Raw genomic sequence first — 25,640 nt, 5'->3', positions numbered from 1 at the left:
TCCTTACCTACTTTACAATCTGCTCTAGCTAGCCCAATCTTGGCTGGCTACAGGGTTATAATTTTATTTAAAACATTGGCACGGATCAGAGGCAGATGTGCCAGGTGGTGCTTATGAGAGACAAAAGATGAAATAACCATATTTATCCCACTGTAATAAAATCCTCAGCCAAGCAGGCGAAGCCAAAGCCTTGCCAACTTTAAGCCTCATCCTTGCTGACTTCTCGTACATTTCGGAGGCCTGGAGTTCTTCCAGAAGTGAGTAATACAGCATCCCCGTGACAGATCTGGGAAGCCCTAGAGTTCTTGCTCGTCTGTAATCACGGATGTCCTTCCATTACAGTTTCTCAGCTTCTAAGAAGGCAGAGAAGGATGTAGACAGGGAAGGGAAATTGAGGAGTAAGATGCTAATGCTGGTAAAATGAGGGAGGAAAATACTAACTGCAAGTAACCGAGCTTCCTAATAATAACAAGATCAGTCGAGTTTAGCCGAAGTTGAACTCTGTTTCATGTGCAGCTAGTGCACATGAGTGTACACGCACTCACAGCCTCTGACCTTCCCTTGGTGGTTGTCTCTCTTCAGGGCTATGTAGTTAGGGAAAAGTACACGAGTAGAAATTAAAATTAGATTCAAGGTTCTTAAGAAATGATCCACCTTGAAAAGAGCCCTTGGTCCAACAACCTGGCAATTTTAACAGAATGCCAAGTTCAAGTTCAAGGGTGCTGCTTTCCTCTTTCAGTACTTTTTTTCTGCTTTGCAGCTTTAAGGAAAAAATCAGAATATGGGCAACTCCCAATCTAGTATGTGAGGTCCCAACACTCTGACTCTGCACTGCATTTCTATACTCCTCTCTCTACCTACAAGTACTTTTTAATTCAGCCGAACTGAGTGTCACATCCTTTCCTAAATATACCTTTAACTCTGTCATCTCCAAACCCAGAAACCACTTTTTACCCAACTGAGCAGCCCTTACCTCCATCTGAGCCTGTCAAACTCTGACGCCCCTTCAAGGCCTACCTCAAATGCCACATTGTTTATGAAGGTTTAGCTGTTTGTTCTAGTCGAACCTGGCCTCTCCCTCCTCTAAACTGCCTTGGCATCCTGTTTGGATCGCCGTCCAGGTCCTTGCTATTTCTGCACTGTGTTATTGCCTGTAGCTTCTTGAGGCTGGGGCAGGATGCCTCCTATATCTGCAACCCTGTCCCGGTGCTCTTTGAACAAAGAACCTTGGACTTCTGATGAAAAAGCTCAAGCCTGGAACTCCAACTCTGCAACTTCGTGGTGGTGTTATCCCTGGGCCAGTTATATATCCAGAGGTGGTATTCAAAATATTCATTAACTGGTATGGCACAAGCCGTCATCAATCTGAACAGACGCCGGTTGGACAGATTGAATTTCAGCCCTCTCTTTGTGCCTTTCTCATCTGTGAAGTGGATATAGTCATACGCACCTCCCAAGGTAGTTGTGTTGGTCAAACAGGAGGAAAGTACTTTGTAAAGTGAAAAGTTTATGCAAATGAAAGGGTCCTTTGGTGGTATTTCCAGAGGCCACGTGTGGGGTTGCACAGCCCTCAGCATCACCTCCTGCACTGCTCTGCCTACAGAGCAAACCAGGGAATTGTTGAGTAATTGAGCAGGACACCACAAATTTGAGAAGTCTTGGAATCAGCCTGTTAGATCCTAAAGGAATTCAGAATATCAGCCTCTTCAAGCATGGCCTCTTACTTCTTTTGACCTGAAAAATACCAATTTTTCAGTAGATAAGTTTTAGATAGTCAAAAGCCTAGGAAAACTTTTAGAATTTTAGTCTCAGTTTTTCCTCACTTGAAGATACCTTGTTTTTTTGCACAATGACCTTGAAATTCCAGGATCCTTAAAGATATCTGAGAATCTCAGACTCATCTGATTGTCACTGTCTGGCAAGGGGCTGCCCCGCCTAGATATGTAAGTGGAATTAAATGCCAGAGACAATAACATAGATTAAGAAAACAGTAAATCATCTTCCTGTGTCCTTACAGTTTCTTGTCTTTTCCTTTTACTGTATTTTCTCAAAAACTATCTTAATTTTCCTTACCATCACCTGCCTGCATCCCTTCACATCTCCTGATCCTGGGGATATGAATCTGTAGGGACTTCTCCCTTCCAGAGGCAGTTAACTCTTTCTCCATGTTAAGTGGCCAGTCACTGCCTTGTGTTTATTGGTAGTTGCTAGTTGAGGTCTGTTCTTACATACTTTGATTTAAATGGGGGAAATGGTCCCAGTGTAGTGTGTAGAGCAGGGTACTAGAGACTGTAGGGAACTGACAGAAAGTAGACACAACCCTTAGACTTACCCTTGAAGGACTGCCATTTAAAAAACAATGCAATACTATGGTAGATAGGAACAACTTAAAAACCTAGAATCAAAATTACAAAATAGCCAGGATAATTCGTAGTCCCTTCCTGCTACTTCATAGCTTGGGAAAAATGTGGCAAAAAAAATACCATTGACAAGGTATTTTTTTTTTTTTTTACCTCTCTTGAGTCTCTTTCTTCATGTGTGAAACAGGGAAAACGTCTACCATGCAGAGTTGTAGTCAAGATTAGAGAGAATGTCTGTAACCTGGCCTAGGCCACTTCTGGCACATGGTAGAGGCTTGGTATAGGGTGGTGATGATTGTTATTAGTATTCTCTTTTAGCATGTGGGCTAGCTTCGGAAACCCTCAATGGCCGAGTAAAGGATGTCCTTTTTTATCTTCACAACTCTCACGGTGAGAGGCAGTGAGGTCTGGTGGAAAGCTCAGGGTCAAAGTTAAAAGACTAGACTTGAGTCCCGGCACTGCAACTCATTGCATGGGTGACTTTGGGCAGGACACGCCACACATGGGTATAGTGAAAATAATACCCATCCCACTGAGCTGCTGTAGGGCTCAAATGAGATAACATGCAAGGAGGGAGTGGTTGTCCATAAAACACTAATAAATGTAGGTTATTAGTACTTCTACAACAGAGTGAAGGTTTCACGTGTCTACGTGACAACAGTGAGGCAGCCTAGATATTTGGGACCCACAGGCCAACCAGACATCACAGTGGTTTAAATTCAGTTCAGGGCCTTGTTTTCCCCAGAAGATATCAATGAATTTTTCCTATCTTGGCTATCTCCTCATTATCTCTCTGCTGGGAGGGATGGGCGTGAGACATCATAAAGTTCTCGCTCTACAAGTGAGCACATAGGAACTCAGAAAGAATCCAGGCCATCCCAGAGCCAGGTGGCCTGGGTTTGAACCTCAGCTCTACCACTTACTAGCTGTGTAAACTTGGGCAAGTTACCTCACCCCCTAGCCTCCATTTATTCACTGGCAATAATGCCACCTCTCTCATGGTTAATGTACATCAAGGCCCTCTTGGAACACTGTCTGGTACACAGGAAGTGATCCGAGTATGTTAGCAAAAAGAAAGCAAGAGAGAGAAGGTGGAGGTGCTAAACTCTGAACATGGTTGGTTGCTGCATTTCCTCCAATAATATCAAATATTTCTCCTGGTCTCTTCCATCTGCCAGTTAGTAACAACATTACGAGTTTCAATGTTGTATTTTGGCTGTTTTTCTAGAACAGTGGCACAACATCAGTTCATGACGTGGGAGATTTTGAAACACATTGTTATTTGGCTCTTGACTTCTGGGTAGAGTCCAATTTCTTCTTTCTTTGAGATAATAAGAGATTTACCTGTGCAGTTCTGTCTTTTCAGAGTGCTTCTCCAGGTCCTGCTGCAGGTTCCTCTTGAGCATCTCTGTGAACTCGAAGAAATTCTTTTGACATGAGGGTCTTGGGGAAGGGGGTGCTTAAAAATCTATGACTGAAAGGAAGTTTAGAAAGGCCACCAGCTAACTGCCAAGGAGTGACACTATGCTTGAGAGGAAACCAAATTCGATCTCATTGGCATAAACATTGTGACTAACCACAGTGGACGGCCACTCTTTGAGTTATGGTTGTAGTTAAGCGTTGATGGAAAATCATGGCCCCAGTCTGGAATAGATGAGGACTAACATGGACAATGAAAAAGCAAACTTGTGTTCTAAATGCAACAAGAGAAATAAAAACAGTTCACCATGTTGTAGTGCTTCACAGTATACTAAGCATTTTTATATGTTTAATTCAACATAATCTAATCCTAACTACAACCAAAGAAGGGGAAGAGAGAGTTTCAGAATAATTTCTACCTTATTTCAAAAGACTTTGCTCAGTTACTTTTTACTATATATAGTGGATATGATGTTTTTTGTACAGGACTGTTTAATGCAGAGAATTATAAGCACAGGACAGTTTCTGTGGTGAAAAGCGTGTTTTGTGGTAAGACTGTATTCAGTGTATTGCTATTTTATGTCAGCATACACCAGTTGCTGCAGTTCTGTCGTGCACTGCAACAAGGTTATCTGTCATCTAGGCTTGTAAGTCTGATAGAATCAAGTTACACATTTAGAAAAGTTTTCTAAAGAAAGCTGAGGTCATAACTAACCAGTAATTCTCACATAGACCTTATGTTGTTTTATTGTGTAAGTTTTTGGGAAGTTCCCCTTCTTAGCACCTATTTGGCAGGTCTAAAAATATGCAATAAAATGCCCAGAATTTCACAGACAAGAATGGAGTGATAGGAATGTGCTCAAATGAGCAAGGTAAGAACGCTGCCCCAGATTTTCTTCTTGACTTGTTTGTGTCTGTCCCCTGGCCCTTGGTCGGCCCCCCACCCAGCCTACTGGCAGCTCTCTGTGTCCTTCTGGGAATCTAGGACAGGGCCTTGCTTCTCCGTCTCCTCTTGCTGGGCACATTCCTGTTGTTCTGCAGTGGGAATTGTCACTGCCTGTGAACCAAGTAGTCTGCAAATTGACGACAGCTCACCAAAGAATCAAATTGCAGTGTAACTACCCAGACAGATAATTTGATTTTCCCTGGGGAGCCTGATGGGGCCCCAGAAGTAGCCACCTGGGATATATATATTTAGTTGGCACTAACTTCAGCAATGACTCTTACAGTGTGAAGGCATGACGTTGTCCCAGAGCCAGCTCCCTGGGTCTGCCCAGGACTCATCCTGCCTCCTCCCTGCCCTTGTGTTTAGCTCCTAATCCCAGCCCCCACCCACAGAATTGTGTCCAGTTTACAAAATTAAAGAGAACAAGTTTCCTCACGACTTCTCAGCCCCTTGATTCTTCAGACGTGACTGGTCCAGATCGAGGCTGCAGTCCCCAAGGAAGGCCAGCTGTCTTGCTCAGCAGAGGCTATACAGCTAAAAGCTCTTTCTCATTTTAGGCAATTCATGCGCTTGGTTAGACATTTATAGATTTCAATTGCTCATCCAAAAAATCTAGGTCATTCTTTACATGGAGCCTCACGGTTCAGAAGGAAAGCCGTGCCTGGGGAGGAACGTCTCTGTTGACTGTTGACGTCTGGTTTGGCCGAGGGAGTGGGGAGTGCTCCTGTAGGAGGAGGGAGAGACAGGCCGACACTGGGTGCTGTGAGCTCTCAGGGGACTTGGCATTTTCACTGGCCAGCCACCCATTCACAGACTCTGAGTTCTAGTTGTCCTAGCTAAATGGTGCCAATAAATAGCTGCTTTGTGTTGATGTCATAAAAAGTGGTGGGTTTAAGGGTTAGGCTCTCCAGGGCCATTTTTAGGGTATGTACCATAATTCCAAGGAGAAGGACTAGGTTGGTCTGTCTGGGTGTATGGCTTCTTGGGGAGGAAAAAGGAGTGGGGTTGTGGGTGACGGGTTTAGCCTTGCATCATAGATGGCCAAATGGTAGGGCTCTTCCCAGTATAGTCCCACCTACCTCCTAATCCCTGAGGGGAAGCACAGGCCAAGGAAAGAGCCCTGGGTTGGGAGCCTAAAGGTCATTCTTGTGGATGTGCCTCCCCTCACGGGCTCTGTGACTATGGCGAGGCATGTTGCCTTAGTTTCTCCATCTTTAAAATTGAGCCCATGATCCCTGCTATTGCAGGGAGGAGTTGCACAACTCAGATGTTCACAACTTCACAGGTGAAGCCGTATGTTGGGCCTAAGTGTCATAAAAACATAACATATTGCTATCAGGTGTCCTCAGCTAGGGAGAAGAGTGTGGCTCTCCAGCCACTAGCTGGCTTCAGGGTGGCTTTTGTGGGCATGTGCTTGTTTTGTGCAGGTCTGCGCAAACACGTGTGTACCTGGATGCCATGCAACTTGAAAGGCCGGCTCCTCCTTCCTGGTTACCACCCTGACCCCAGCGGGACAGTGAATAAAGGATGAATAGGAAGGAGAGAGGAAGCACAGGCTCTTCTCCTTCACCAAGTGTTTTCTACATTGACCCTTCAGGGACAGCGTCGAGGGAGGCCTGGTTAGACCAAATAATCTCGTCTGGGGTTGGTTAGCCAGGTGTTTCCCTTCTCTGTGTCCCTGGCCTTGGTATCTCTTATCATCACCCCCCAGGGGTTGAGTGGGAGCAGAGAGAAGTGAGCCCGACCAGCCTCTTTCCCATGTTGGTAAAGCTTTGCTTAAAGGCCTGTTGAAGTTTGAAATTGCAGGTCGAGGTTAATTTGAGGCTCATGTATTGTCCATGTCATGATGTCCTCCAGTCATTGCATATAAATAATCAAAAGCTAATTGTAACCAAGATATTCAGAGCTCTATACATTCCTGGACACTGTACTATGCCAAGAAATAGATACCAGTCTAAGTAGACGCACATCTTCTCATTATGTGGCGGGCTCCACACTGTGGCCCCGAGTATGACATACCAGGTTGTCTCAGAGGGTACAGGAACAAGACTAGGCTTTATAAGGAACTTACCTTCCCTTCTCCCAAGTTCTCACACTACATTAAAATTTTTATCCTTGGGTTAGAGGACTAATCATTTCAAAAAATCACTGTTGCAATGCAGATATCTCTGAGGGGATTCACCCTTGAAGTCCTTCTGTCCTCTAGAGGAATTTGTTGATCTGCATGAACTGTGCAGTCAGTCACCAGGGAAGGCCCGGAAGGCATGAGGGGAGGCGCGAAACAGGTTCAGGAGCACCTGGGAAGCAAGGAGACCAAGAGGGAGGAAGTACAAAAGGAAGCCCAGCGAGCACCAGCCCTCCTGATGAGGGCGCAGCTCCTGGGTGTGCATGTTGGAGGTGGCCTGTCCCTGTCCTGGGAGCTGACTGTGAGCATCTCTTCCCAGCTCCACCTTCAGTGACTTCATGTTGCTAGCTTGAAATTGATCATAGTGGAAGTACTTATACCACAGAAATATGCAAACACTACAAACCAGGGCTCCTCTCGCCCCCCCTTCCCCCAGGAGAGCTTTTTGTTAAACTCCTACAAGCAGACTACTGTTGGCAATCATACTGATTCTCAAACTTGCCCTGAAAGTGGGACCTTAGCAAATCACTTGTGTTCTCCTAATTGTTCTCCTCCCCCTAGTCTTGAGAGGCTGGGGCCAAAAAAAAAATCAAAGTGGCATTGGTTGTGTGTTTTAAGTCACTCAGGTAGTAGAAGTTATGAGAATTCAAAGTACGTATCACCACATTCTTTCTTCACGTGCACTTCCTGCCTCAGCTGCTGCTGTCAGTGCTAGAAAACTGAACTAAACAAACTAGCAAGCTTATTTTCAGCTTGCCTGTTTTCTTTCATACACTCTCCAAACAAGATTTAATGAATATTGTAGTCTTGCTAACAAGTAGGTTTTATTTCTTTGGAACATTTATCACACTAGTGTACATTTAGAATTCTTTGTACCCATCAGGTTCTACCTGGATCCAGTCTCTCCACTGACCTCCGTTGTCAGCTTCAGCCCTGCCGTACACTCTCACCCCACCCCTGCCCCTGGGGTTTTCTGACCCTAGCTTTTCCGTGACCACTTTCTGGCCCCTGGTTACAACAAACCTGCTATTTCTCGTTATGCCCCCAATGCTGAAGCTTGCCTTAACGTACCAATTGCTGACATTCTGCCTTTGGTATACTTAACATCTCTTTACGCATCAAGAGATTTCCATGGAAACCAAAACAAAGGGAAGGAAAGACTCTGTTCTGGAGTGTCTGTCTGGTGCTGGACATTTGTTTTCATGTTTTGTGTCTGTTCTGTAGTGAGGCATTTCCATCTCATCCCCCATACAACCCTGCACTGGGGGAAAGGTGCCCCTACCTCTTGTCAGCAAGAAGCAGGGTCTAGACCAGAGCCCTTGGCCAGTTTCCTCTTACAGGATTTTGATCATCTGGGAGCAGTTCTCTCTCAGAGGCAAGCAGCGTATTTAAGACTAAGCCAAGGAAAGGAAGAGAAGAGTTGCCAGGCTGACCTAGGGGCAGAGCTGGACCAGATAGCTTCTTGAATCTTGAAGTTCTGGGTCACCTCACTACAGATACCATGAGATCCTTCCTGAACCACCATACTGGGTAGGATCTTTTCCTTCTCTTAACCTTACCATCATTTAGTGTGGTCTCCGTGAGTTTTACTCTTTTAGCATTTGCTGCCTGATATTAGGTGTCTTGAGTGTGTGTTGTATTCCCCTACTCAGTTGCAGGCTCCTTAGGGCCAAGGGTTTTCATATAGTTCTCCATATCTCCTTTAGCGCCTAGGACTGTGCTTTCCACAGAGTATGTTCATAATCAATATTGGCCAATGATGTCAAAAAAAAATTCTTTTAATTGAAGAAGAATGAAAAGTCACTCTTATAGAATAATTAGGAAGCCCTATCTTCTCATTGGAAGGGCACAAGTAGAGGCCCGACAGCCACTTACCTGTGATGTTTTTAGGAGGAAATAATGCATTGGATAGAAAGTAGAGGTAGAAGATGGCTAAAGCCTTTTCCACCCTGAGATGCTGTGATTCCATAAAGTAAAGCTATCACCAGCACCAAGTCTCACGGTGGAACATGGATCGTGCTGGCTCATAGACAAATGACTCCAGTACCCACATGGCTTTTCTGTTTGTGTGTTGAGCAAATGGTCCACAGATTGGGTGAGTCTTTAATTAGTATACTTCTCTAGCAGCATGCATTACTCCCCCCCCCCCAAGTTGAGTGGTCGAGTATGGAAGATTGACATTATGTGCCCCACTGAGGTTCCAACCTTTTAAAAGGAGTCTTTCCCTGAAAGTGTAAGAAGCAGATGGTAATGAAAAAATATGCACATTTTATTATGCATCGCACATTTTACTTATTAGAATTTTTAACATGACATGCTACATTTTTATTTTTATTTATTTTTTTTTTTTTTATTTATTTTTTTTTGTCATCCTTGCGCAGGGGCCATGCTAATCTTCTCTGTATCGTTCCAATTTTTTAGTATATGTGCTGCCGAAGCGAGCACAGACATGCTACATTTTTAAAAGCTTAAGATGAAAACAAAATGGAATTATTTATTGAAATATTTAAATCAGCTTACAGCAATTGTATCAAAATATCAAAATAAAATCCAGCAGCCTAGAAGGTGGGTCCCCCTTGACCACCCACTTCGAAAAGCTGTCTTCCAAAGTGGGGCTCTTCCTCTCACAAAGGGAGAAGTGCATGCTCTGTAGGATGAAGGCAGGTAGGGAATGCATCCTTGACAGGTGTATAGAGGTTGAAAGTCACATGGGGGAGAAATGGTGGTGGGCATGAGGGCAGGTGACTACACTGAGCCACTCTCTTATTGAACACGGATAACCAGGAAGGGAGAAGAAATGGAGTTATGGGCTAGGTGTGGAGATAGAGCGTTTCTCTCTGTTCTTTCTCTCACCCCATCTCTGCCTCCCTTTGCGGAGTGAGTCATCTCCTCCTGGCCTTACCATTTGCAAGCACTCACCCCCACAGAAAGCATGTGAGGATTAACAAGCCATAGTGTGGGAATGTCCCTGAAACTCTGTGGAAGAGGCAGTGGAAGGTAAAAAGAGAGGTGTGAATATGATTGTGAATCTTAGGCTCAGCACCCTGAGTTCTTATCTTAAAGGCAACTTTCAAGAATAATATTAATCAACCAAAGCTTACAAGAGTTTTTTTAAAAAAAAAAATCACAAGAGTACAGAAGCTATTCTGCCAAATGTGCCTTGGCTCTGACCCAGCATCCTAGTGGCACCTCTCAGACTTGTAGGCATATGGACTGGAAGAGTTCTTAAAGCGTATCTCCCATGTAGTATGTGGATCCCCCACTCTGACGAATCGCAGCTAGGTGTAGTGGAAAGAGCAGGGGTTCTGGAATCAAACAGACCTGGGGCCAGATCTTAGCTCCTCCACCCATTGTCTCTTTGACCTAGAACAAACTAATCTCTCTAGCCTTAAATTTCCTTAGCTATAAGTTGTGAACAATGCCAACAGTGTAGGGTGGTTGTGAGAATTAGAAGGAACTTATTAAGTATCATTCCCCAGCTTCATTTTGAATAGCTCTATGATAAGAATGCTTCCACTGTTGGACAGTCCTAATGGTTAGGATTTTCTGCCACATGTTGTACCCAATCCTGGCTCCTATAACTCCTATCCATCTGCTCTGGTGCTACCTTTTGTGGCCCTACAGAGCAAGTCTAAACCTTCTCCCACAGATAACACTTCAGATATTTAAAGACAATTTTAATGTTTCCCCTGAGTCTTCTGCATGGTAAGTCCTTATAGTTCCCTGGGTCCTTCCACATTCGACTTGGTTTTAACCTTACCGGGGATACTTGTAAGCCCCTTTCCCTCATACGTGAGCATCTGTGGGAAGATGCTAGGCAGCCATAAAGGAAAGTGGAGATAGCAGGTCTGGGGTGCTGTCCGTGCTTAATAAGCCTGGGCCTTTGTCCACAGTTCATGTGAACATTCTAAGGCATACTTTCATATTCCAATGCAAATATATTTCAGTTTTTCCTGCTTTTCACCCATAGTGTTCAAGAAAATATGAAACACTACTGAGGAAGGGTACAATATAAAAACTATTGTCAAATGCTGCATTGAGAAGCACCCCTCTGTAACTGTTGTAGGTTTAATTGCATTATTGCTCCCCAGTCTATCACCTTCTCTGTGTCAGTGATGCTTTCCATGTGACTTTGAAGTTCCTGCCCTTTGACGTTGGATTCAGCGGTGTGACTTGCTTTGGCCACAGAGGGAGGCAGAAGGGGCAGCAAGCCAGTTCCAAGCCTAGGCTTAAGGGACCTTGGATATTTCTAGTTACCCGTCAGTGTCCTGCCATCATCATGAGAAGAGCCTACCGCCATTAGCCTACTGGTCCAAGGAAGCTGGGAGGCATGTGGGGCAGCACCCCAGCAAATCCCAGCCTATCTCTGCTGACCCCCCCCTGCCTCACAGAAACTTGAACACAAATAAATGATTATTGTTTTAAGTCACTGAGTTTTGGGGTGATTTGTTATTCATAATTTTTGTGGCAAGAGATAATTGTTATAGAAATCATGTGGGCCAGAAAACATAAAGCAATACTAACCCTAACTCGACAGAGGATATGTTTTAAAGAAATAATGAAAGGTTTATAAAACTATAACCAGACTAGACAAATACATCATAAATGTGACTTGCCAACCTGTAACTGAGTTTCTTTTGCAAACTGTGGCTAAGAAGAAAGTAAATGTGTATATTATATACCATCAAGGAAATAGCTAATGACAAACCCGAACTCAATTTCCAAAGAGACATGAAAAGTTGAGAGGGTTCCTATTTGATACAGTTCACTCATTGACTTGACTGTTTAACAATTACCTACCATGTGTCAGCACCATTCTAGGCTCTGGAAATATGGTTGTGGAAAAAAAACAGACAAGGTTCAGGTCTCATGAAGCTTCTATTGGAGATTCAGAAAATAAAAAATTAAACTGGGTAACTTCAGATCGTGATAAGTGCTATGAAGAAACTCAGGCAGGGCAATGACTACCTTAGGGAGTTTAGGGAAGACCTCTCAGAGGATGTGGCATTGGAACTGAGACCTAAATGACATGAATGAGCCAAGGGAAGAAAGACCATATTGAAGTGAATAGCAGATGCAAAGGCCATGAAGTATGAAGATGCTTGGAGGGTTTGAGTTATAAATAGGTGTGGAGAGGAGTAACACAGTATGAAACAAAGTGGGCAATAGTAAAAGAAGTCAGGACATGTGGAGCTCTGTTGACCACTGCGAGGAGTTTATTTTATTCCAAGCATGGTGGAAGCCATTGAAGTGTGTTGGGCTGCTGTGTGGAGAATGGACTGTGGGTGCACAAGAGCGGAAGCAGGGAGGTCAGCTGGGTTATTGCATCATGGGGGCTGCCACTAGGGTGATGGAAAGGATGGAGAGAAATGAACAGATTTGAGAAATGTTTTCAAGTAGAAACAAGATTTCCTGATGGATTCAATGTGAGAGAATGTGAGAAATGAAGGATAACTGCTAGGTTTTTAGTTTGGGTAACTGAGAAGTTGATGGTGCCATTTCTGGAAGTGAGGAAGAATGGAGGAGGATTGAACTGGGGGGTGGGAGGGGTCGGGGTTTTGTTTGAATCACTTAAGTTCGAGCTTAGACATCTAAGTGGATTTGCCAAGTAGGCCACTGGACAAACTAATTTAGTGGTCAAGGCTGAAGAAACAAGCTGAGTGGTCACCAGCTTGTAGATGACATTTTAGTTAAAGGACTAGATCAGTTCACCTGGGAAAAAAAGTTAATTTTTTTTTAATTTAAAATTTAAGAAATTTTAAATTTTAAAAATTGTTTAAAAAAAAAAAAAAGAAGTGGGAGGACTAAGTACAGAGCAGGCTGACATTTAAGAGCTCAGCAGAGGAAGAGGAGACAGAAGAGCCTGAGAGAGAAGCTGACAGAGTGTGATGTTATAGAAGCCAAAAGAAGAAAGTGTTCCAGGAAGGCGAGAGTCAACTTTGGTTGTGTGAGGTTGAATGCAACTGAGTCACAGAGTAAGATGAGGACAGAGAAGTAGCTAATGGACTTGGCAACGTGGGGCTGATTGGTAACCTTGAAAATAGAAGATTTAGTGGAATGACGGAGACAGAAGTCAGATGGAATGGCTTAAAAGAGAATGGGAGGTGAGAGAGTGTTGCCAGTGAGGTTTTGCTGAAAAGGGGAACAGAGAAGTTAGGTAGCAGGAGAGGATGAGAGTTCTGTTTGGAATTGGAGGTGCAGAGGCACATTTAAATGCCAATGCAAATAAACCCAGAGAGAGAGAGAGAAAAGTTGTTACTGCACGAGAGGAAATGAACAAATTGCAGGATCGAGGTCCTTCAGAAAGGAGGAGACCCAGAGCACAGTGAGGGGTCACCCTTGCCAGGCCTTCTGTGGTAGCAGGAGGACAGGCTGGAAGGGCCATAGAGTGAACTGGTGGGTCTGGTGATGGCAGAGTGTGTGGTCCTGTCAGCGTACATATATTTCCTCAGTGAACTATGACTTTAAGTCATCATTTGAGGAGCCAGGACTTGTGAATCGTGAAGCCAAATGCACTGTGTCTTTCATTTACCATTGGGTACACTTAGAACAATGAAAATGATAAGCCCTTTTGTGTAATGTATTGTGTAAAGAGCAACACAGATGACAAAACAATTCATGGATATTCTCTCATTCGAAGGCGAGAGTCAACTTTGGTTGTGTGAGGTTGAATGCAGCTGAGTCACAGAGTAAGATGAGGACAGAGAAGTAGCTAATGGACTCGGCAGTGTGGGGCTGATTTGGCAACCTTGAAAACAAAAGATTTAGTGGAATGATGGAGATAGAAGTCAAATGGAGTGGTTGAAAGGGGAATGGGAGGTGAGAGAGTGTTGCCAGTGAGGTTCGATACCCACTGAATCATTCAAGTTCCCTGCTGGGAATATAATTCCGTTTGTATAAATGAAGACACGTTAATGCAAGGACCAGTTACAGAGATGAGAGTGGAATTAAGGGATGTTGCACCCCAAGAGTGTCAAACAGTCAGAAGTCACTCCACACGAAAGGCCAGTGGGTCAAAGGAGATTAATAGTGTTAGATCCCAGTCCAGTGTGATCATTCATCGAAGAGACGTATAGCTGCTGTCAGGGAACTGGTGTCAAAGCAAAGAGGAATGACAAAGAAATATGGTGACTGCTCTCTCCTCCTATGTCTTACTGGCGTTTCCCAATGGCTGAACCCAGTTGGGACAGGGTTGGGACAGCCCCTCTGGCAGGGGGGCTGGGCGATGGAGTTCGCTGTGAAAGACAGACAGTAGACCTCACAGGGAATAACCAGCACAGCCCTGATGCTTCACGCCATAAATGTTGAAAAGATTTTGAAAACCACTCCAATAGGAATATTTATACCGTATGCTGATATATAAAAATGTATCTTATTTGGTACCAGCTGGGGTTTTGGAAAACCTAGCTCACCATGCTGTGTCACTAAATCATGGATACTTGTAAACCATCAGCAATATTCAAATATAATGTTTGCCCGTGGTCTTTCCCCTTTATCTCCAGGCAGAGGCATGTTAACCATAAGACCAGGGAAGTGTGCATTTCAGGGCCCCTCACTTGCACGAGCCCTTTCCATGGGAGGGCCCTAGAAATGTATTCCTATGGTCATATTTTTTTAACTTTGTAGAAGATATTAAAACTGTAATAGATTTCACTCTGACCCTAGAGAGGTCTCTCCACACCCCCCACCAATTATATAAACTTTACACCCCACAAAACCTGGATCGGCCTCAGCTTTCAGCGAGACTCAAGTGTACTGATACAGATTTTATCCCTTTCCCAAGATTCTCCCACCTTTGGGGCAGGGTGGTTAACGAGCATCAAATGGACATTTGGCAAGCGGGGAAAATGCAGCAGGAGGATAAAGAAAAACAAAGAAGGGATGTGTGGTGCTAGGGACAGTGGAAGAAAAGTACTGTGCCTGAAGAACTGCACCTGGCCACCCACCACTGAATAACGTAGGGTTGTCAAGTGTCCTACCAGGTGACTAATATCTCTGGGCCCTAACTCAAATGCTGCTCTTAATATTTTCAGATGCAGATGGAAACCTGTGTCGAAGTAACCAACTGTTGCAAGTCATGCTGACCATGCACCGAATCATCATCTCCTCTGCAGAACTGCTCCAAAAAGTTGTCATCCTATATCCTTTAGCATAGTGACGGGCAAGCCCCAAATGGGATGGATTCAAGAAGTAGCTTGAAATTTGAAGTAAAAAATTTATTTTAATTGGTTTGGAATAACCCGAGTGGTAAATGGGTTCATATGTCCTTTTAGGGGTATGCAGGTAGAGGGTGTGTGTGTGTGTGTGTGTGTGTGTGTGTGTGTGTGTGTGTATATTCATGTACATTCTGTTGGATGGGACAATATTACTGATGCTGATTGCTCTGGGGGGCGGTGGTCAGAGAAATCAATATGCAAACACAGTCTCCTTCAATATCTCTTGATGGTAAAAAAAAACACTTTCCTCTATAGAGTAGTCAGAATTCATATTTGTTCTGTACAGATTGACTAAGGTACAAGCATGACTCAAAGGATAAATTTCTTTCTAGCTCTTCTAATTCTTCAACCTTGCCGAGGTTTTGAAGAAAGCTTCCTGATGCCACAGCGCCTGGAGAATCTGTTGATGCCTTATTGTTTCAGACAGAGGCATTGACAACGTGCCAGGCAAACCCTGCTAAATTTTAGCCTTTTTAAGGGCTGTGAATGGAGTAGAGTGGAGAAAGTGCTTGCTTGCTTTTTCTTGTTGATGACACCGTAAGCTGCAGCTCCCCAGCAAAAAGGGCTGTAGGTGGGGTGAGACCGTTTAGCACCTGAGGTGCAGGTCCCTGGTACTGAGTCATGGCTGGTGTCTGCTCTAATCCCTTTACCACTCTCTTCACTACCGCCCCCTCATTTTTGTCTTATGGCACACAGAAAAAATAAAAGCCATCAGGACTGAATCCCTTCTCCAAACCTACTCATGAATCTCTACCTCTCATCTTAAAGGAGGTGTTTCCAGTGGCACAGTAAGGGTGGAGCGTTGGGAGAGGTCCATGTAATAAGAGGTGCAGGTAATAAGTGGGTGCCTCATCCACAGAGAATTCTAGAACCATAATAAAACCAACTCAAGGTCTGTCTGCTTTTTATTAACTCCATGTACCAGCGATTCTAAACCATGTCAGTGATTAAATACTCTCTCTAAAAAATTGCTTTTGGCCTAAGGACTAAATTGCACCTGAGGTGCCTGCCCTTGGTGCACTACTGGGTGCCTGGGCACACACAGTGGGACAGGCCCCGCTCTACCCTGCCCGTCCTCCCTCCCACTTCTCGCAGAATCTTACTCCACCAGTCATCTCCTCTCTCCTCTCACACTCCGTCTCTTCAGTGGCACCTGCTCATCTGCCTAAAACACACTAGGTCTGCCCATCTAAAAATAGACTCTTAACCCTGCTTTCTCCTTTATTCCATTGTTAGGGTTAGAAATTCTACGTGAAACGTCTTAAAATAGTCTGCACTCACTATCTCAAGTCTCTACTCCTACTCGCACTCTTCATTGACTGCGACTCCTGCCACAGTACTTGAACTTTCTTTCCTCTGATGTCAGCAGTGATCTCCTCATTGTGAAGCCTAATTTTGTTTTTTTGTTTTTTTTTCCATCCTTGTTTACACTGACCTCCAGGAAGCACTGGGTGTTACTGGCAGCCCCCTGCCTCTCCCAGCTGCCCCTCCAGGACTCCCGGAACTGCATCCTCCTGGTTCTCCTACCTCTTGGGCTGTCCTTTCCCCAGCTTTTCATCTGGCCTCTTCTTTGAGCTCCAGTTAAGTATGGTGGTAACATCCTGGTCCTGGTTTTCTTCTCACTCACCTTCCTTTCTGTGGGTGATTTCTCACCAGGATTTCCACCACCATTCTTCTGTGCTGATGATGACTTTTAAGTCTATATTCCTCTAAACCCTTTTTTTGTTCATCTATGATTGTAAATTAATGGCAGAAAATAAACCCTTTTTTAATGTTTGGACTAGCTTGTGCTGCTGACACTTCAGTCTTAATATGTTCAAGTACTTTAATATGTTCATTAGCTCACTATCCCTATCCCCAGCTACTACCTCGTTAATTCTGCCTTGACACCTGTATAGTCATGCGTCACTTAGTAGCCAGGATACATTCTGAGAAATCAGTCATTAGGTAATTTCCCCACTGTGGGACCATCATATAGAGTGTACTTACACAAACCTAGATGGTACAGCCTGCTACGCACCTGGACTATATGGTCTAGCCTGTTGCTCCTAGGTTACAAGTCTGTACACTGTGTTACTGTTCTGGATACCGTAGGCAATTGTTGTAACACAATGGTGTAAGTATTTGTGTATCTACACACATCTAAACATAGGAAAGATATAGTAAAAATACAGTGTAAAAGGTAAAAAGTGGCACACCTGTATAGGACACTTAGCATGAATGGAACTTGCAGGACTGGAAGTTGCTCTGGGTGAGTCAGTGAGTGAGTGGTGAATGAATGTGAAGGCCTAAGACATTATTGTACACTACTGCAGACTTTATAAACATCGTATACTTAGGCTAGACTAAACTTATAAAAATTTTTTCTTTAGTAGTAAATTACCTTACTGTAACATTTTTACTTTATAAACTTTCTAATTTTTAAAACTTTTTGACTCTTTTATACTATTCAGCTTAAAACACAAACACATTGTACAGCTGTGCAAAAATATTTCATTCTCTATATCCTTATTCTACAGGCTTTTTTCCTGTTTTTAAATTTTTTATTTACATTTTTTACTTTTTGAACTTTTAAAAACTAATATACAAGTATACACGTTAGCCTAGGCCTACATAGGGTCAGGATCATCAGGATGTCACTAAACAATAGGAATTTTTTAGTTCCATTATAAATATGGGACCGCCACCGTACATGTGGTCCAGTGTTGATCAAAAGGTGCATGACTTTATTTTCATGTTCAATTCCAGTTAATGTTGTCATTATCTGTCTATCCAGTTACCTAAACCAGAAACATCAGAAGCTCTCTTGACTCCTCCCTGCCTTTCACCTCCTACAGAGTCTGGCACCCAATCCTAGGGTCACTGCTTCAGAAATGACTCTTTTCTGGTTTCTTCTCTCCATTCCCATGCCACTGCCTGAGTTCAGGGCCCCATTGTCTGTCTTCTAGACCACTGTTCCAGGCCCCCTCCCTAATTCATTATCTACCCCTGAAGTTCTTCCCTACAAAGAAAATAGGTTAGGCCATTGCTTCAGAGACTCTGCAAACTAGGGGGCTAATGCCAAATTCCTTAGCTTGCCAGGAAAAGGGCCTCCATAGTGACTCCTTCCTGCTTCATCCTGTAGCTCTCTCAGAAACCCCTTCCCCTCCACACCGACCTTCTCAACACACCAGACGTAATAGGGCCTTTTAAACTTCCTGTGCCTGGAAAGCCCTTTCCCCCCTCTTTGCCTAGCAAACTCTCCTTCAGGACCCCTCAGCGAAGCCTTTCTTGACTTTTCTAGCCCTCCTCCACTTTTAAAAATACTTATAGTGTTTTAAAATAGTATTTTTGATTGAAAAATCTATTTAATTCCTATGACTTTAGTCTTGGATTGCTTAATTCAAAGTGTGTCTCCCATATCTTTGGCCCAGATGCAATCTGCCTTGAAAATCTTTTCATCTATGATTATAGAAAGTACGAAGTGTGTTTGTTCTGTTAGTTCAATAAATGTATCTACGTGAACTTCAGTCCGTAAGTTTTATGGTGGAATACCTATGTACTCTGGTCTCTGTAGAAGACCCTTTCAAGTAAACTACAGAACCTTCGTATCTAGCGGCTATGGTTTGAATTGTGTTAGTGATATAAAAGGTTGCAAGGGTACTGAAAAATTAATTACAAATTACTTAAAAATTTTTAAAAAATATATTTTAAAAGTACATACACTGTCTTGTAACTTACCTATTTGTGTATCATCTCCCCCACTAGGCTCTGTGTCCCTTAAGGGCAGAGACTGAGGCTTATTTATCTTTGTATCTAGAACTTAGGTTAGTGGCCATCTTATGGTAGGACACAATCAGTGTTGCATAGTAATGGGTGTTAAACATTAGGATAATTTTTTTTATATCTACCAGAACTTTTAGGTGTGATATCTGGGTTTGGCTCAGGTTAAGGAGTAACCTGGGGTTGGGGAAGGCAGTCTAAGAAGGGAGTACGAAATAAGACTCCTGTAACGGGAAGCCAAGTTAAACATTGATCGCAAAATGTTTTTCTCCCTTTCATGCTTAGTTTCCCTGTTCTCTGACCTGGAAGTAATAGAATTTTTAGTTAATAAGTTCAGATGGTTTCCTGTTTTTCCATTGTTAAAAGAGACAAATTTAAAAACATTCTCTGAATAGTTCAGACGCCTGAAAAGCACAGTCAGACCTGTACTGGTACTTCATAGCCACAGGACTAGCTATGAAAAGAAGAAAAAGGTGTGGAGCCTGAAGGTTCCAGCAAACATTTATGTTGACCCCAGATCAGCAGACGCCCGAACCTCTTACTACTCAGCCTGCACCTGCTGGGGGTTTGTCTCATTTCCTGGATAAAGGGAGAAAGAGGGTGCCCTGCCTGCCTTTGGGAGGCTGCCTTTGCCATGGCATAGGGACTCGAATGACCTCAGGAGGCTCTGCCCTTCTGGATGGCTCCAGGCTCAGCACTCATGTGGAGACCGGCTGGACTGACGTCGATGCTGCTGCAGCACATGCAGCCAACGTGCACAGAACAGACATTTGAAGGGATGGAGAAGGAGCCACTGGGAGGAAGTGGAGGCCACAGTAAAACTTATGTTGATTTAATCTATCTAGTGCTTTAAAAGAGAAGTGTGCTTTTTTTTTTGTGCCTTCTTTAAAAAGGAAGAGGAATAAAAATTTCAACAAGTAGAACAAATAAAAGTATAGACTCAATGTGCCCTGTGCTTGAATCTCTTTGCATTGAAGTGATGCATTTTCTTAGTGATGTGGCATAAAGAAAATGTAAAGTCATCTCATTCTTATGTCTGCCTTTTCCATCTGAACAGATGCAGGCATCAGAACTGTTAACTTCATGAGTTTGCCATTTGCCTCGGCTTATTTTTATTTCGATTACCTTTGTTGATGTGCGGGGTTTAGTGTTTTTCGGTTTTTGTTTTTGTTTTGTTTTTGTGCTGTGATCTCAAGGACAGATTTTATAGGCAGTAAATCTATTAAAATTTCATTTTTAAAATTATAAGTTATTTTATTAAAATTACAAATTTCAAAACCAGTTAGTTCTTTTTTTCTTAATTTTTTTATTTTTAATTATCATGAATACATAATGTATATCTTTATAGGGTACATGTGATGTTTTGATATAGGCATACAATGTGAATTAATCAAATCAGGGTAATTGGGGCATCCACCCCCTTGATGACCGTAGTTCTTATTTAGGGTTTCAAGTTTAGCTTGCAAATCTTATTATTCTTTCTGTAAGTGTAGAATGTTTTAGCAAGCATTTTTAAGCAGCCTTGAAAAATGCTTGGTTAATTTGAATAATATTAATTATTTCCAATGGTTTTAAACTATAATTATGCATTTTATATTTTCGATTATTTTTAAACGCTCCAGATGCCTTCCTGAATTTTAAATAGTTTTTTATAACTCTAATAGGTTAAAGTTATAAACAGTAAAGCTAACATTATCTCAGATGTTCCAAAGCTATGCCTAAACTTAATAAGGTTTCAATTTAAAGCCACAAGTCTAAAGCACTTAATTATATATTTCAAATGGAAGTTTCAAGAATATTCTAATAGGCTTTTAAACATTACAGACATATAAAATTTCAAAATGTATAGATTCCTTCCTAATAAAAAAAGTCAGTGCTATGATTTTGACTCCCTTCTACTTTTCTATATTTAACTCCAAATTTTCTAAGGGTTAAAGTACACATACCCACTGAAGGAAGACTATTCTTGCCCCGGTTGATTGAGATTTCTACTGGTTGGCTCACTGGATTCCTCTCATGGGCCCAGTTGGAATTCACTGGACTCCACATTGCAGTTATTCTGGCACAGTTTTCAGAAGGGAAAGAGGACATGCCCTTGCAGGGCACACAGCCTTTATGGCCCGACCCCTCAGTCTATTGACAGAAGATGGCAGGACCCTGCCCCCCCTCCACTTCCACCGCTTAATCACTGGATTGGATTTCATTTCTTTGACTCTTAAATGAATATTCTTTCCATATATCTCTAAAGACACGTGAACGTGATGAGATCTTGCTAGTCTTTCACATTCTTGGTATATTTAGAATAGGCGTCCTCAAACTACGGCCCGTGGGCTACATATGGGTGTTTTTGCCCTTTTTTTTTTACTTCAAAATAAGATATGTGCAATGTGCATAGGAATTTGTTCATAGTTTTCTTAAAACTATAGTCCAGCCCTCCAGTGGTCTGAGGGACAGTGAACTGGCCCCCTTTTTAAAAAGTTTGAGGACCCCTGATTTAGAATAATGATCCTTTTCAAGGTATATTTTGGAATAGTCACATGGTTTTGTCTAACTTGCCATCTCAATTTACAAAGTCAATCTACTGACATCCTCTATGTGTATGTGTTATAATTTCACGTTCTTAATTTTTATGACAATATATCTGAATATATACTACTTCCTCTCCTAATTCACTGCACACACTGTTTATCGGTTACTGGAAACATTTTCAAAGATAAAAGGGACTGCTCTTTTTAATTTGTTTCAGTTGGACTCCTAGTCTCCTGGGCATAGACAAAGGGTCATTTGCCCTTTCTTCACTTCTTATAAGTCACCTGTGCAGGGACATTTTCCCACTATTATAATAACTTCCTAGTTCTACTTCTGCAAAGGAGATGCTGCAGCCCTCTTCCATAAGCCATTTTAGCATAGGCTAGAGAGACAATTACCATCATCACCCTTGTAGGTGATAAATATGCATACAGCTGTACAAATCAAGTTACTTTTTATCCAATGGCCAGAAAGATAAGGCATCACATTTTCATTTTTCAGAAAAATTATGTTGGAAGATATTTTTAGCAAATACTTACAAAGAGGAAAAGTTTGGTTTCTGTAACAGAGATTTCCATTTCCCTTAACCACAGTCCTACTTATAAGGATGCCTTGGCAAAGAATTCCCCAGGGCTTTGCCTGAAGATCTGCTATTTCATAAGGTAATATTTCTTCATGTACTTGAAGACTTCCTGGAGCAGGATAAAATGAAAGGCTGAAGCATGGGGCTCTAGTTCTTTCCTGGTCCTCCCTACCTCTCCCTTCCTAACCATTTATAGAACACTTTGGACAGACCAAAAAAGGCATTCCTTAACAGTGGAAATTCCTCAACAGAACACAGTGAATTTTATCTGGTGTACTTGAGCTAATATTTTATACCAATGTTATTTTCCGTCTAAATAGCATTTTGTTATCAAATTATATAAGGGGAGGGATACAGAGATAAAAGATCTTTGTTATTTTATTTTTATTCCTGATTATTAAAAATAATAAATCTCATTGTATAACATTTTAAAAATTCAGAAAAGAATATAGCTACAATAGTCAGTCATATCCAACTACCTATATTGGCATACTTCTTCTTTTGTCTTTTTTCCATGCTGATTTTTTTAACGTAGTGTGATCAAAACATACATACGGTTTTATATCCTACAGCTTTCATTTAACATTATATAAGAATCTTCTCCAGTCATTGACTTTCTATAAGCCTTACTTTTATAGCCATATAATATTCTAATGTGAAAAAGCATTACTTAGGAATACACTGCCCATTTTTGAACATTTGGTTTGTCTGTAGTTCTCTCCTTTATGATTACCTCTGATTCACATGATTGTGCCTAAATTTTTGCCATGGCTCTTTTGATTATAATAGAATATGCCTTATCCTACCAAAGCATTTTGTGTGCATGGAGGGACAGAAGATTGTCAGTGGGTGGCTTTCTTCCCTCCCTGCCCTCATCCCAGCTCCTTCAGTGCAGAAGGACAAATCAGCCTCTGTCTTTTTCTGGGTTCTCTTTGTGGCAGCAGATTCCTTTGGGAACCCACCTTATTGTGAGTCCTTGGCGTCAGTTTTAGATTGTGTTTCTTAACCCCCTCCTTGTAGGTATTGGATAACAGAATTCTGGGTCATGTTTAAAATGGATGCCAGCCTGACAGACACTATGGAGGAGTTTCAGGAACTGGTGAAAGCTAAGGGTGAGGAGTTACACTGCCGCCTGATTGACACAACTCAAATGTGAGTGTCAGGGTTTTGACGAATCTTTCAAAACCACCTCCCTCCTGTAACGCGATCCAGGCTGCTTGCTAGGCTTCGGAATCTCAGCCATGACTGCTGTTTCCTTTCAGCACTTTGAGAAGCCCCTCAGACAGGCAGGTCCAACCACCTCACCAAAGTGAAAGCTTGACATTTCACAGACAAGCAGAGAAGCCCCCCTGGAGATAAAGCAGAAGGTGACTAATACCCAAGAGCAGAAAAAAATAAGTCCCAGTCAAAAAGAAATCAGGTAGCCAAGATACTGACTAAAATGTGCCCAGAACATGAGAAACTGAAAATGTAATGACTGAACTCGTGCTGCTTCCGCAGCGAGTGCCAGGAGGCCCCCTGAGCTTGTAAAGGGGGGAGGGGCTCCTAAAAAATGCATTGAGCAGAGGGTCTGTGACATATATGGATGTCTGTGAAAGATACTTAGGCTTTCAGAGCTGGAAGAGATCCCAGGAATATTTCAAATCATTCCTTGGATTTCTTAGTTATAAGGCTGGCTCACTCTGGAAAAATGAGTGTCTTTCCTAATTTGGGGGAGAGGAGTCGCACACATTCACTGCTAAGGTTTTCACAATGTGGCCTCTTTATTTTGGAATAGTAAAAATCCCTACGACAGAGGATTCTAGAGCTGAAACATTCTAGAGATCATCTCATCCAACATCCTGATTTTTTTCTGACTGGGACATGGAGGCTCAGCAAGATTGTGACTCGTGTGGGGTCACAGAGATAGTGAAGTTAGTGACAGAGCAGAAACTGGACTCCGAAGCCTTGTTCATAACGCCCTATGCCGTGGTCATGCAGGAATGATTTCAAGATCACATTCCATAGCCTCAAGTTAATCTTTTTATCAGTTTGGATTCTCTGTACTTCTTTGCTTAGAATTATAGAACTTCAGAGATAAGAGATTTTTCAACATAACAGTTTCTGCATTTTAAAGATGAGGAACCTAGAGCCCAGGGTCAAACCCAGGTCTCCTTGTCTCAACATATCGCAGCTGAATTTCCTCTATCGAAATTTTCCACAGTATATTGTGTAGGAATTATTAGTCTTTGAGATACTACTTGATCAGATATATTTGAGGAATAATGAGTTAAACTTTCCTTTTGTAATGTTTTTCAGAGTCAGTAATATGCTCATTGGCCAAGGAGGCTGCAGAATTTGTAGCATTTCCCAAATTTATTTGACCACAGGACCCTTTTATTAAGAGACAAGTTTCCCAGGAATACCACTTTGGAAAACATAGATTGGCATCTTGTTGCCTTTCAAAACTGGGCTGCTTCCTTACTGTAGGAAATTGAAACTGAGTAAGAAACACGGGTTGACCGTAAGAAACTGTGGAGGCAGGGAGACACTCTAGTGCCAGCTATGCTTCCTTGGTCATTTCAGTGGTTAGGAACATTTGAGGAAAATGCCACAATTCTGCCAGGAGTTGACCACATGTTCCTACGCGTGATTCCCTGCAACGTGACATCTTCTTTCTGGGGCCGAGTTATTCTGGCATGGAAACTGCCCCACTACCTGGGAACCAGATAGAGTCCCTGTCACCCTCATGAGAATGAAGGACCATACAGGAGGAATGGAGAGGGTAGATATACCAGAGACTGCATAAGGAGCCAGGACCAAAGGCGAGAAAACTGTGACCTATGCCTGAGACTCTGTCCTTCCCACTTAAAGTAAACTCATCTACTCTTTTCCCCACTGCACATCTAAAAGGCTCATTGACAACCAGCAAGACTTCTTGGTTGCTGCCATAGAAAATACTGATTTGGGGAAACTATGATAATGCATTGTTTTATCCAAGGCATGTTAGCTAATGGTGTTTTGTATGTTCTTGTGGGAAACGTTAATGAATTTTACTTGCAAAAAGCAATTTCAATTTATTCTTTTTCCCTCTCTTCTTCCTTTCATGTTCACCCACAAAAGCAATGCCCGTGACTGGTCCAGGAAACTTACTCAAAGGATAAAATCAAATACCAGCAAGAAACGGAAAGTCTCTCTGCTCTTTGACCACCTGGAACCAGAAGAGCTATCGGAGCACCTCACCTACCTTGAATTCAAGTCCTTTCGAAGAATATCTGTATGTACCCAGAGGGCAGGAGAAAAACTTCTCTGAGATATTTCTAAAAATAAGTAGAGAAATTCCACAGTCCATCCCAGGGTTGGTAGGCTTTCCCATCAGGCATCAAATAGTCTGGGAAATCGGCACCATCTGAATTCCTTTGGTTGTGCCTGCCGTGCTGCTCTCATCTCCCTCCCTCCATGCCCACCCCATCACCCACTCAAGTTATAACACTGTGGGCACACATGACACTCTGCACACATGCATATGAGTGTACACACAGTACACACAAACACACCCACACACACCCCTCTTACCTCTGATAACCATTAGGCTTCTAAAAATTTTTCTTAACCTTTTTCAAAAAAAAAAAAAAAATGATGTGTCTTCACAGAGTTTGAATTCATTCTAGGATAGGTTTGGAATGGCTCTGGGAAATCCCAAAATAAAGTCTAGACCAGA

At 42.5% G+C, this 25,640-nt stretch overlaps 1 protein-coding gene and 1 non-coding gene across 3 annotated transcripts in view; one reads left to right on the top strand and one right to left on the bottom strand.

The window, feature by feature from the left end:
- RASGRP1 (RAS guanyl releasing protein 1) overlaps positions 1-25,640 on the top strand; it is a 70,924-nt gene that overhangs the window by 23,172 nt on the left and 22,112 nt on the right. For both annotated transcript variants that reach the window (XM_012766377.2, XM_012766376.2), the window contains exons 3-6: positions 14,884-14,989; positions 21,957-22,019; positions 22,961-23,092; positions 25,043-25,196. In XM_012766377.2, the coding sequence (XP_012621831.1) occupies positions 14,884-14,989; positions 21,957-22,019; positions 22,961-23,092; positions 25,043-25,196 (455 nt within the window). The remainder of the gene's footprint in view (positions 1-14,883; positions 14,990-21,956; positions 22,020-22,960; positions 23,093-25,042; positions 25,197-25,640) is intronic.
- Positions 9,186-9,295, bottom strand: LOC142871646 (U6 spliceosomal RNA). Its single transcript, XR_012919878.1, has one exon. It is a non-coding gene; the product is annotated as a U6 spliceosomal RNA (small nuclear RNA).

The sequence above is a fragment of the Microcebus murinus genome, chromosome 6, assembly GCF_040939455.1.
Source record: "Microcebus murinus isolate Inina chromosome 6, M.murinus_Inina_mat1.0, whole genome shotgun sequence".
In the NCBI taxonomy this organism is placed as follows: Eukaryota; Metazoa; Chordata; class Mammalia; order Primates; family Cheirogaleidae; genus Microcebus; species Microcebus murinus.
This window is presented reverse-complemented; position numbering and strand designations above follow the sequence as displayed.